Source organism: Brachypodium distachyon, chromosome 5 (assembly GCF_000005505.3).
Source record: "Brachypodium distachyon strain Bd21 chromosome 5, Brachypodium_distachyon_v3.0, whole genome shotgun sequence".
In the NCBI taxonomy this organism is placed as follows: Eukaryota; Viridiplantae; Streptophyta; class Magnoliopsida; order Poales; family Poaceae; genus Brachypodium; species Brachypodium distachyon.
Genome location: NC_016135.3, coordinates 4,403,702 through 4,417,479, shown reverse-complemented (window position 1 = coordinate 4,417,479; position 13,778 = coordinate 4,403,702). Strand labels below are relative to the sequence as shown.

General features: G+C 45.9%; 1 protein-coding gene across 1 annotated transcript; it reads right to left on the bottom strand.

The window, feature by feature from the left end:
• Positions 1–4,486: 4,486 nt before the first annotated feature.
• Positions 4,487–10,155, bottom strand: LOC112269241. The gene is made up of 2 exons (XM_024455482.1): positions 8,931–10,155; positions 4,487–4,769 (listed from the first exon to the last, which is right to left on the bottom strand). Exons 1-2 carry the CDS (start codon positions 9,604–9,606, stop codon positions 4,714–4,716), a joined length of 732 nt encoding a protein of 243 aa, XP_024311250.1. The 5' UTR covers positions 9,607–10,155; the 3' UTR covers positions 4,487–4,713.
• Between the last annotated feature and the right edge of the window lie 3,623 nt (positions 10,156–13,778).

Below are 13,778 nucleotides of genomic sequence, written 5' to 3'. Positions count from 1 at the left end.
AGAATGCACGGCCAAAAACTCGGACATTTGCACAGTTGGAAATTCTAGTTCTTTGGCCAAAAGGCTCGACCACATGAACCATGCCGGTTTGGTATGAGGCATCGCTCCCAACAACCTAGGGAGCCGGTTGTATGCTTCCTCCCAATCACCATACAACATCTTGAATGCGGCTTGCTTCGCCTTCCATGCCTTCCCGTACTTCACCTTGTAATGGAAAAGAGCATCCACCAGTTCGATGACTTCCTTGATCGACATTGTCGGTAGTGACTTGATGGAATTGGAAAGCTTGTAGCCGATGAATTCGGAGGTGAGTTGGCGGTGATCTATTTTCACATCCTTGTCATCTCTTTTTTTTTCCTGTACAAAGGTGAGTTGCACAACAACTAGATATGTGCCATTCGGGCCCTCCTTTCAGTGGTCTTGCACGCACAATCCATGGACATCCATCCTCCACACATTTAATAGCGTACCGAAGCTTGGTGTCGGCATGAATCACCTTGTATGGATGATGATACGTAACAAAGTACTCCTTTATCCATACCTTGTATTCCAACAAAGTTCGAAACCTCATACCGGACTGAATGACATAGTCATCCTCATTCATATCCCGGTATGAAATGGGTCTTGGTCCAAGCGCATTACCGTCGTCACCGTCTACAATGGCTTCATCCGCCAAGCTAACATCACGGAACAATGATAGCCGATGATCACGGCCTAACAACTTCTCATGAACTTTGGCTTCTTTCGTTGTGAACCCATCCTCATCTACTTCTTCCTCGGGACCATTGTCATCCGAATCCGCTGCATAAGAACAGCCAAAAGGTAGGTCACGATCCATGTCCTCGTGCAAACAGTATGCCTCCAAATCACCAACATTATTGTCATGCAAATTATCATCCCTATCATCGCCCAGTTCTCATCATTCTCTTGTGATGATGTAATCGGGCTAGCTGGTTGACGCATCGGAGGCCCCCTGTCGTCAACTTGGTTCATGTGAGGAGGACTAGTTGTTAGAATGTGAGATTCCATTCGAACTGGACTAACAATGTGCAAACTGCCATCAACATTCCTTCCAGCTAATAACTCAAGATGCTCGCTACCGTCAACTTGGTTCATGTCTGGCGGATGTTGGACATTGAGACTGCCTTCGAATTGGACTTGCAATGTCAAAACTGCCGTCAACCTTCCTTGTAGCAAATAACTCAAGAGCCTTGTCTTGTGATGCCGCCACCGTCTCTTTGTATGCGGCCCATTGTTGCTCGGAAGATATGCGCATGGTCTTCCATCGGAGGTGAGACCCGAACCCAACATTGAGTCTTCTCTCCAACTCCACCACAGCACTTGGATCCATCCATTCCAACTCAATCCGCACAGCTTCCAATAGCTCTCCATAGGTAGGACTACAATCGAAAACCAAGTCTCTCTCCTCCACATCCGACTTTTCATTGCCTCCCAAAAAAGCCTCTTTGTCCACGTAATGAACATGAACTATTCTTGCCATCTATAAAAAGATTAGAATGGAGAACTATCATCAACGCCCTGAAGACTAGAAACTATCAGCTTAATGGTTCCAAAGATGTACAATGCTAGGTTATCACCTCCAACCTTAACCTAAATTAAGAGTGTCCCTCAAATCTTGACTTTCGAAATACAAGAATTAAATTCATCCAACACATATATGCTGCCATAGGATGTCAACATCAAAACAACAAACCAAACTGAACCCTTGATTCCGCCACCCTAAGGTTTCATGACACCAACAAAAATCCTGGTCCAATAGATTCGGACAGAGTTGGGGGACACCAACAAAAACCCTAGATTCCTCCACCCTAAAATCCAACAAAAATCTAGCTAAAGAAGAGGATGGGGGAGGGTACCTTGCTGCGCTTGGCTTGGGGGGGAAGGGGGGGGGGCAAAATCGACCCACCTAGCCTTTGGATTCGAAGATCTCTCGAGGTGGGTGAGAAAATGTGCGCCGTCTGTTCGTGCGCCGTCCGTGGGGAAGAATGGAGTGGAGCTAGGGTTCGGGATGGGCTAAGGATATAAGCCTCGGTTATTATGTAGCGCCTTAAGTGGACGCGCTACATGTTATTATGTTGCGTCGTACCATAAGGCGCTACATACCCATCCTTGCCAGCAAGTCCACGCTAGCTCATACTACCACGGTGCCAGGTACATAGCGCACTACCATGCGGCGCTAATGCAGGTAGAATAACGCCTGCGCGTAGAGCGCGATGCGGCGCTAATGCAGGTAGAATAACGCCTGCGCGTAGAGCGCTGAGCGAAAGGGTTATCCTGGTGAAATAGATTCGAACAAAGTTCATCCGGTGAAATAGATCGGCCACGAGGTCTATTTGTCAAAATCGACCAAAGACACAAAGGCTACCAAACCTGGCAGGACCCATGGACGGGATAAGGACAGTCCAATTGCTCTCTCTCGCTCGCGCGCGCCCAGCACGACGCGGCGTGCTGCAGGGAGGATCGACGTGGCCTATCCCAGCTTCCGCCCTTTCTTGGTGCCTTAGTGGTATAGATGTCGCATTAAAGGTGACTCTTATTAAAAGTCGAATCTATTTTGCAAAGCCAAATCAATCAACATAAGGTGGCCTCCTGACTGGTAGAAGCATACGTACTAAATCACTCTCTCCTCCGAAGCTATATACATTTAGCATGTTTCAGTTTAAACTGTAAATATTAGTATATTTTTTTATAATTTGGTCAAACTTTAAGAAGATTGATTTAGAACAAAATTAGAACATGTTGCTTGCATTTGCACAACCAAATTATCTGAACTCGTTGCTTGTTGAACCTTTTACAGTTTGCATGTCAAATTGCAATAAGCAAATCACAATCTGACTCGAGGAACATTAATGGGTCAAACTCAGTCTAACTTCTAAGGGCAAGTCCAGCAGTTCCCCTAAAATGTCTCCCTTATATCTCAAAATAGGGGACTCCCCTAAAAATTTTCTCCCCTAAAAATTGTTCAACTCCAGCAGTTCCCCTAACAGATCTCACCTGTTCTATTTGAAACCCAACGGCTACCTCTCCAACAGCTAGTTTTTGAACGGCCGGATTTCTAACGGCTAGTTTTTTTTATCTATATATACATGATCAGCTCGCTCTCATATCTCTCACAATCTTGCTTCTGCCTCCTCTTCTACTTCGTTTTCACCATATCTCTTGCATCTTTCCACAACAAAATGAGTCGCCGCCGAAGCTTGGCACGTCAATTTTGCGAAGATTCCTCGTCTGATGATGAGGATCTCATGATGGTTGCAGTCATAGCCGAGGAAGAACAGGCGAGGTTGGATGCTCCGCGCCATTGAGGTTCACTTCCAGGACGACATTCTCTTCAGCGCGAATTTGCGAAACGCTTTCAGTGTCTCCACAAGGACTATTTTGCTGTGAATTGTACCTTCAACGCAAGGATGTTTCGCAATAGGTATGTAACCAGTGCAATTTTTTTTATTTTCCGGCATACTAGTCACCCTTCACAATTATTTTCCGGCATACTGGCCGCCGCGCCCGCCTATGGCCGCGGCCCGCATCTGTGCTGGCGGCCGCCCCTCGCGTCTGGCCCCGGTCGGCTCGTGGCGGGAGAAAGGAGAAGGAGGGCAGGACGTGGTGGCAAGCTCGTTTTGGCGGGAGGGACGACGTCGTGTCGATAGGGTGAGGGATTGGGCTCCCCGATGCATCGGGGAGAAGGAGGCCTGGATCGGGGAAGCCGAAATTTGGGGGAGGCTTTAGGGGAACTGGGGAACTGCTGGATGTTGATTTTTGGTTTTTTTTCCTCCAAATTTGGTATAGGGGAGGCTTTAGGGGAGCTGCTGGACTTGCTCTAAGATCGTGTACTCCCTCCTTCAACAAAGGATGTCTCAATTTCGACAAAATTTTAGTTCATCTATACACTAATTCATGTCTAGATACATCCAAATTTTGACAAACTTAAGACATTTTTTTGTTGGATGGAAGAAATATATCATCTTCATGTATACTCTCTTCAATCCTAAATTTTTGTGGTGGTTTTAGTTTAAATTTGAACTTAAACCACGACAACAATTTAGGTTCGAAAGCTTCCAAGCACGACATCTTATGAAATGCGAGTGTGCTCTGTTGAACTATATTAAGATCTCATCCAGTGTGGGTCCAGCGAAATTCCAATTTCAAAGCTGAGTTTTGCGTCTTAATTAAATGATTACTACCTCCGTACCATAAAGATTGGCACGGCTTTGAACAGGAACTCGCCCGCTTTCTACGTGTCCTGGTAAGGAGCCCTTGCTATCTTTCTTTGCCTCGAATAATCATGTCCTTAATCTTATCCATTCGTGGTTCTGATCTGGTGTGCAAGATTGATCATAGTTTACTGTAGACCGTTTAGTAGTACTACTGCTAATAACAGTTTATTTTCACCATTAGTTGGGTGAGCCAACTGAAGTTACTGAACACCTATGAGTCAATTTTTGTGAGAACCGGAAACAAACTCCCAGACCCCATGTAACACTAGACCAGAAATGCTAATGTACATGCGAAATGTATCTCGTTGCACGACAGTTCAAAAGTTAACACAAGTTTGAATAGTAAAATGCCCTTCGGCTTACATAAAGCAATGTCTTGGGGCATTATTATTACAAGTTTGAAATAGCAGCGGAAAACAATAAACGACGCGTGGTGCCTCCATCTCAGCCACAGGCAGTCGATGTAGCACACGAGGCCTCACTCCTCAGGTTCACCGTAGTAGTCGCCGTCAACGTATTCTTCTTCATGGTACTCTGTACAACAACGACAACAACAAACCATCGTCATGAGTACATTACGTACTCAGCGTGCCCCCTCTAGGAACCCTGATAACTGCATGTTGGCTTCAAAGGAAGGCTATATGGTTCTTTTGCATAAAAGCGGTTTTGTTTGAAATACAACTATACTTTTGATGAAGACGGTTTTGATAAAATCAAGTTTATCTCAAAAGCATTATCCAACAACGCGAGGGTCCTCGACCACTCACCCAAATCCTCAGTTCCAGCAAGAAGTTAGAGAGGGAGGAAGGAAGGGAAAGAAGACAGGTCCGTATGTCAAGAAAGTATCATGTGCCGTCCATGACACCCCATCTGTGCCGAGGGTTCTCCCATCTCAGGTGACACCCCATTTGCGGTACGGCATCATCGGCACCTAAGGCTGACTAGCTTACTTGACCAAGCCAGAGCCCATATAGCATGTGGCCACACTGTTGTCACAATCTTCAGATTCAAGACTTATTAGGCCTCATCTGCTACGGGCAGCTAATTGCTCCCACACAGGCTAACAATTGCTCCTTCAACCAATGATCCAGCTGTCGCCCGCACCAGTTGTATGGTAAGTTTCACCCAGAGAAAAATCTAAGAAAACGAGTTTGCGTCTCCAGTTAGACATGATGAAACTGACAAAATTAATTCAAAGCCCAAAAGACAAAGTAGGGTATTAAGGAATCATATTTCCACCTTTTTTCTATGCCAAATTAATTCCCAAACACTTTTGGGATTAATTTCTGCAACTCCAACCAATGTACTTTATTTACATAGAGTATGATGTAACATCCCTTGCTTATGAAAAAGAAAAAGAAATTGACTCAAAATCAGGTTGTTACAACTCCACCCCCCCTTACAAGGAATCTCGACCCCGAGATTCAAGAACTAAGGAAACAGATTTGGAAACTCCTCTCTAAGGTCATCTTCACGTTCCCATGTTGCTTCATCCTCGCTGTGATTGCTCCACTGCACTTTGCAAAACTTTATCACCTTTCTCCTGGTGGTTCGTAGCTGCTCATCCAAAACTTTCACAGGATACTCCTCATAGGTTAAATCATCCTGAACCTCTATGCTTTCTAGTGCAATTTTCTGAGCTTCCTCTTGTGGCTTCTTAAAGCACTTCTTCAGTTGTGACACATGAAACACATTGTGCACATTGGACAATTTTTCTGGTAGTGCCAACTCATAGGCTACCTCTCCACATCGAGCTGTAATCTCAAACAGACCGATGTAGCGAGGAGCTAGCTTCCCTTTGATCCCAAAATGACGCATACCACGAAGTGGTGATACTTTCAGATAAACGTCATCACCTTTCTTAAATGATAAGTCTTGGCGACGCCGATCTGAGTAGGACTTCTACCTAGATTGAGCTGCCCTCAACCTATCCCGGATCATCTTCACTTGCTTATCAGCCTCTTCCAAAGTGTCAGGTCCAAATACTTGATTTTCTCCCACTTCATGCCAATTTAGAAGTGTGCGACACTTCCTTCCATACAAAGCTTCAAAAGGTGACATTTGAAGGCTGGCCTGGTAGCTATTATTATAAGAGAACTCTGCATATGGTAAACTCTTGTCCCAACTGTGCCTGCTAGTCAAGGCACATGCTCGAAGCATATCCTCTAAAATTTGATTTACTCGCTCTGTTTGGCCATCTGTTTGAGGGTGATAGGCCGTGCTAAAGTTCAATTGTGTGCCAAGTGCCTCATGTACCTTCTTCCAGAACCTAGATGTGAATTGTGTTCCCCTATCTGACACAATCTTCTTGGGAACTCCATGTAAGCACACAATTCGGGACATATAAAGTTCAGCTAGTGTCTCGCCACCATACTTAGTCTTCACAGGGATAAAATGTGCAGACTTGGTTAATCGATCCACTACAACCCATATAGAATCATAGCCTGAAGCTGTCCTCGGAAGCCCTGTGATAAAATCCATTCCAATCTCTTCCCATTTCCACACGGGGACCTCAAGTGGTTGAAGCAATCCTGCGGATTTTTGATGTTCCGCCTTGACCCTTCGACATATATCACATTGAGATACATACTCGGCAATTTCTCGCTTCATGGTAGACCACAAGAAATTTCCTCGAAGATCATGATACATTTTTGTGCTGCCAGGGTGTATAGAGTCAGATGACTCATGAGCCTCTTTCATGATTATTTCCGTGATCTCCTTCTGGTCTGGCACCAATAAACGATCTTTGAACCAAATGTTTCCCATTTCATCCTCCTTGTAATCGGGCGCTTCCCCCAACTTTATATTCTGTCGAATCTCTTCGATGTCTTTGTCATTCTTCTGAGCTTCTCTTACTTGATCTTCCAGCGTGAACTTCACTTCCAGCATATCCTCATTTTCAGCAATACCGACGTAAAGATTCAACTTCTTGAATTCTTCATGAAGTTCTGGTTGTCCTTCCTGAATCATCAAGTTATTGCAATACACCTTTCTACTTAATGCATCAGCTACTACATTGGCCTTACCAGGATGGTAATTCACGCCAAGATTGTAGTCTTTGATTAGCTCTAGCCATCTCCTCTGCCTCAAATTTAGATCAGGTTGAGTGAATATATATTTTAGGCTCTTATGGTCAGTGTATATCTCACAACTATTCCCAATGAGATAATGCGTCCAAGTCTTCAAAGCGTGCACTACCGCAGCTAATTCCAAGTCATGTGTAGGATAGTTGACCTCATGGGGCGCAACTGTCTCGATGCATATGCCACAACCTTGCCTTGCTGCATTAGCACGCATCCCAACCCATGTTTGGAAGCATCACAATAAACTTCAAAATCTTTCCGAATATCTGACAGAACTAAAACAGGCGCTTAAGTCAAATTTTGTGTCTTTCTTTATTAGCTGAGTCATGGGTCTTGCAATCCTAGAGAAATCCTCTATGAAACGGTGGTAATACCCAGCAAGCCCAAGAAAACTGCGTATCTCTGGAATATTCTTCGGTTGTTTCCAATTAAGCACAGACTCAACCTTGGATGGATCCACAGCTACGCCTTCAGCCGAGATAACATGTCCCAAGAAATCCACTTTCTCCAGCCAAAACTCGCACTTACTAAACTTGGCATAAAGCTGATGTGCTCTTAGCCTTTCCAATACCACTCGAAGGTGCTTCTCATGCTCTTCTTCATTTCGTGAGTAGATTAACACATCATCGATGAATACCACTACAAACTTGTCTAGGCAGTCCATGAATACTTTGTTCATAAGATTCATGAAGTATGCAGGTGCATTCGTCAACCCAAAGAACATCACCAAGAACTCGTACAGACCATAGCGGGTAACAAAAGCTGTTTTTGGCACATCTTTTGGTCTAATCTTTAACTGATGGTATCCTGATCTGCGATCTATCTTTGAAAATATAGTGGCTTCCTTCAGTTGATCGAACAAATCATCAATCCTTGGCAAAGGATATTTATTCTTTAGTCACCTCGTTTAGAGCACGATAATCCACACACATGCGCATGCTGCCATCTTTCTTCTTCACAAACAATACCGGCGCTCCCCAAGGTGAGGTGCTCGGTCTAATGTAGCCATTTTCTTCTAGTTCTTGGATTTGTTTCTTCATCTCAGCTAGCTCATTAGCCGGCATTCTGTAAGGTCTCTTTGCAATAGGAGCGGTGCCTGGCACTAACTCAATGGCAAACTCAATCTCACGGTCTGGTGGTAGACCGGGCAATTCTTCTAGAAAGACGTCTTGGTACTCATTCACCACACGAACATCTCCGACCTCTAACTCCTTCATACTATGCAGCGTCGCTTTTGTCTCAGGATGAGATGGGGTATTGGGCTTGAATTCCACCATGGTCCCTATATCATCAGTCAATAATATAGACCCAGCGCCACGGTCTATCTTAGCCTTGTGTTTACTCAGCCAATTCATTCCCAAGATGACATCCAAACCTTTAGAGTCTAACAAGATGAGATTTGCTAGAAATTCTACTCCTTCAATCACTAGGATCACTTTTGGACATCTCAACCCAGCCCTTATAACTCCCCCAGGTGTTTGTACCAATAGTTGCGAACTCATAACCTCAATATGAAAGTTGTGGTTTTTAGCAAAAGACCTTGAAATAAACGAATGGGAAGCTCCAGAATCAAAAAGTACTAAACCATAACATGAGTTGATTGGGAACATACCAATAACGACATCTGGTGCCTCCTGAGCTTCCTCAATAGTAACATGGTTGACTCGACCACGTCCTGCCTGAATTAGTATACGCGATCCACTCCCCGGTGTTTGGAGTATACCGCGCCCTCGGCCTGCGGCTGGAGTCTTTGTGGCAGAATCCAAGTTGAACTTCACTGGCGTCAGCCCGGCCTTCCCGTTAGGACATTCCCTCGCGAAGTGCCCTTCTGCCCCACATTTGTAGCAAACATTCGCAGCGGTGTTAGCGTGCTGTCCTCCCACTTCGGCTCTAGGAGTCTTGTACATGTTGCGAGGTGCTGAGTTGTTGCTTGGCCTTGAAGGTTTTTGCACACGATAGCCTGGATGCTGGCTTGTTTTCTGGCGAGAGCTACTTGCCCCAGAATGACCTTGTGGTGCACGGCGCTTGCGATGCTCCTCAAGTTCTCTCCTAGAGTTTTCCTGCAGGATAGCTTTGTTGACAAGATGCTGAAAAGTGGGAAAGTCATGGGAGACTAGCCTGTCCTTCAGCCCTGGGTTCAACCCCTTCAAAAACCTTGCTGTCCTATCTGCCTCGGTTGGAATATCAGCCCTTCCATAGCGAGCCAACTGTGTGAACTTGCTCAAATATTCTGTCACAGACATTTTTCCCTGAACCAAAGCTCTAAATTCATCTCTCTTCAACTCCATAATGCCCGCAGGGATGTGAGCAATACGGAAAGCTTCAGAGAACTCATTCCACGTGATACTTTGGGCATCCTCATGTGCATCATAGCAGTTCTCCCACCAATCTGCAGCCACACCTTTGAACTGGTGCGCCGCGAACTTGACTCGATCAGCCCCATTGCAATTTGCCAAGTTGAGCTTCCTTTGTATGTCCTTCAACCAGTCATCAGCATCAAGAGGGTCTGCTGAACCTTCAAAGGTAGGTGGCTACGTCCTCATGAATTCAGCAAGCCTGGACTGATTGTTGTTGTGCCCCTGATTCTGATTACCAACATTGGCTGCCAACTGCTGCAGGATCTGAGTTTGCATCAACATCATTTGCTGCCAGTTAGGTGGTTGTGGTGGTGTGTCTTCTCCTCCATTAGGTTCTTGTTCTTGTTCTTGTTCATGTTCCTCTTCATTCTCAAAGTCCTCCTCAAAGTTTGGATCCTCAAAAGCTGGTCCTCTACCACGACCACGGCCACGGCCTCCACGACCTCGGCCTCGGCCTCCACGTCCTCCGCAGTTGGCATTCATCCTGTGGATCGCTTCAAGGATTAAAATAGACAAGAGGGAAAAAATTCTTAACCCTTAAACAAAGCATAAACAACAAGCGATTGGAAAATCCATAAAACATTTCATTAACTCCAAATAAACCGATGCATACAATTGTAAGATAAAGTAGGAACTATACCACAAGGGGTCGGTATAGTCTGCTACGACACATAATCATCCAAGAAAATAACTAAAGTTTATTTTTAGCATAGCTCTCCCAAGAGTGGGACACTACAGGCTCTTACTCCTCTAGAAACTGTCACCTCTCTAAGGGTAAGGGTAGTCCACGGCTGACACAAAGTGCAGCTCAAAACGAGGCTCCGGTGGCTCCGGTGTGGCTGGTATCACCTCCTCTAGCTCAATCTCCTCCTCCTGGGAGTCCTCCACGGTTGGTGGCTGCACTGCAAGTGGTGTTGGTGGAGCTGGCAGTGCAAGGGGCGGTGAAACAATCGCCCGGAGAGTGAGGCGGCGTCTCCTTGGCACAGGAGCACTCCTCGCGATGCTGCGTCTCCCGTGCTCTAGGTAGTAGTTCCTCCGACGTCGTGCTATAACGCGATCCCTTTCCCTCTATGCTGCTGCAGCGGCATGTTGAGCCTGTTCTTGGGCAGCATGAACAGCCACCTCCGCCATGGTATTGTTGGCTTCGATCGCTGCCTGAGCCTGATCGTTGGTGTTGTTGATGGCCTCCTTGGCAGCAGCCTCTGCGTTGTGTGCCGCTGCTTGGGCAGCAACCAAGGCCGTGTTTGCCTCAACAAGCCTCTCCTCCAGAATCTCCATGCGGCGACGGTTGTGCTGAAGGCGAGCATGCATGTCACGCAACATACCGGAGGTGGTGAGTAGCCGTCCCTCCAATCCGTACGAGTACCTAGTCATGTGAAGGACCGTCGGATTGGTCTCCGTGCGAAGGTACTGGCTCAGCTGCAGGGGTCCTCCCTCCCTACGGAAGGCGAAGTGGCGGATCGGTGTGCCATGCAGCTCGTCCTGGTATAATCCACCGAGCCTGTGTAGCATCTGATGGATGGCGTTGATGCTAGCATCCTCGAAGTCCTCCCCAGCGGCAATGCTTCGGTGGGGGCCTCTGGGTTGTTCTCGGCGTGGAAACACCCAGATGGTGACTCTGACAAATGCGTCACCCTCCACCGTCCGTCGGTCCTCTGCGTGGATCTCAGGGTCTCGGTCAAAGTGCAGGTAGTACAGCATGTCCCGCAACTCTTGACCAAGGAAACCAAGGCTTGCTAAGTCCGTCGTGGAGGGATCCTCTACACACATTTGAAATAGGTAAGGAAATCAGCAACATTTTTTTAAAATAACTAAATGACTGGGAAAGTAACAGCAAAGAAGCTTAATATATTTTTTATAAATAGAGTTTTCCCAAAATAAGTCCTTAAGGCTTTTCCATTCTATCTAAGGCCACGATGCTAGGTCGACGTCGGCTCTGATACCACTTCTGTGAGAACCAGGAAACAAACTCCTAGACCCCATGTAACACTAGCCCAGGAATGCTAATGTACATGCGAAATGTATCTCGTTGCACGACAGTTCAAAAGTTAATACAAAGTTTGAATAGTAAAATGCCCTTCGGCTTACATAAAGCAATGTCTTGGGGCATTATTATTACAAGTCTGAAATAGTAGCAGAAAACAATAAACGACGCATGGTGCCTCCATCTCAGCCACAGGCAGTCGATGTAGCACACGAGGCCTCACTCCTCAGGTTCACCGTAGTAGTCGCCGTCAACGTCTTCTTCTTCATAGTACTCTGTACAATAACGACAACAACAAACCATCGCAATGAGTACATTACGTACTCAGCGTGCCCCCTCTGGGAACCCTGATAACTGCATGTTGGCTTCAAAGGAAGGCTATATGATTCTTTTGCATAAAAGCGGTTTTGTTTGAAATACAACTATACTTTTGATGAAGGCGGTTTTGATAAAATCAAGTTTATCTCAAAAGCATTATCCAACAACGTGAGGGTCCTCGACCACTCACCCAAATCCTCAGTTCCAGCAAGAAGTTAGAGAGGGAGGAAGGAAGGGAAAGAAGACAGGTCCCGTATGTCAAGAAAGTATCATGTGCCGTCCATGACCGTGGACACGGCTATTCGAATAGTTTTACACTCTGCAGAGGTTGTACGTTGTACCCACACGACATGATCTCGCCTTGTGCCTAACCAGTTGCGCTACTGATGAACACAATCCTCAGTGTATCGACAGCGAGACCATGACGAGGTCTTTTAGCTACCTCCCCCAAAGATGTGACGAGCCCACCGGGTCTGGCGCACGGAATGAGTACGTCCCCATCTCCGGTCCCCCCATCTGTGCCGAGGGTTCTCCCATCTCAGGTGACACCCCATTTGCGTACGGCATCATCGACACCTAAGGCTGACTAGCTTACTTGACCAAGCCAGAGACCATGACGAGGTCTTTTAGCTACCTCCCCCAAAGATGTGACGAGCCCACCGGGTCTGGCGCACGGAATGAGTACGTCCCCATCTCCGGTCCCCCCATCTGTGCCGAGGGTTCTCCCATCTCAGGTGACACCCCATTTGCGGTACGGCATCATCGACACCTAAGGCTGACTAGCTTACTTGACCAAGCCAGAGCCCATATAGCATGTGGTCGCACTGTTGTCACAATCTTCAGATTCAAGACTTATTATTAGGCCTCATCTGCTACGAGCGGCTATTTGCTCCCACATAGGCTAACAATTGCTCCTTCAACCAATGATCCAGCTGCCGCCCGCACCAGTTGTATGGTAAGTTTCACCCAGAGTAGGTAGAGAGAGTAGAAGGGGATTCCAAGAAGAGGGAACAACATCCACAACAACTTTCAACAATGTATCATCGATCCAAAGATCACATAGAATCCTCGAAGAGGCAAAAGAGTGATTCCTAATGAATAATATGAACAAGGCTAAGCATTTCTACTCTACAAGAATACTATATAAACGACTCCAGGTATCAAAGGAATGGCGACAAGCAGATCATGGCCAAGTGTCAATCGACACACTAGCTACAAGAAATAAGTAGCATGCATGTTTATAAAACAATAAAATAGCTAACCAATGCCCATTTGAAAACATAGGATAAATATGATCAAAGAGAGAGGGGGGGGGGGGCATGCCTTCGTTGTCGGGGTACTGTTCTTCTCCTTCGTGGCCCTGGGTGTGGTCGTTCCCGTCACTCCCTATTCGTCATAAAAATAAATCGCCACCAAATAAATAAACAACTCCAATAAAGAATCCAAAAGAAGAGTCTGAAAGAAAGCGAGATAAACACATGAACCAATTTGGAATGAATAGGGTGATACACAGAGTGTGTCTCCGAGTCGTGGAATAGCAAGAGAGTGTGGAACTAGAGAATCCTTTATGCTGGCCTCCTAGTGTCCTTAACCATAGTATATATAATGATACCCTCCCATATAACCTTAATACACAAGCTTGTATGCTCCAATTTAATCTAAGAACTCAAGAGTACAGCAAGCATGATCTTACCCTAAGGAAAAGAGAGTAGAATAGCTACTGCTCTAAGCATGTGAAGCATCCAACAATTTAAACACTAGTTTCTTTCTCAGCTAAGCAAGATGCAAACAGTATGCAAAA

Coding starts and splice junctions, on each gene's coding strand:
- LOC112269241 (XM_024455482.1), bottom strand. CDS start 9,606: ATGGAGTTGAAGAGAGATGAATTTAGAGCTTTGGTTCAGGGAAAAATG. Junction 4,770..8,930: donor GGCACCAGATGTCGTTATTG/GTATGTTCCCAA, acceptor GTTGTTGTACAG/AGTACCATGAAGAAGAATAC.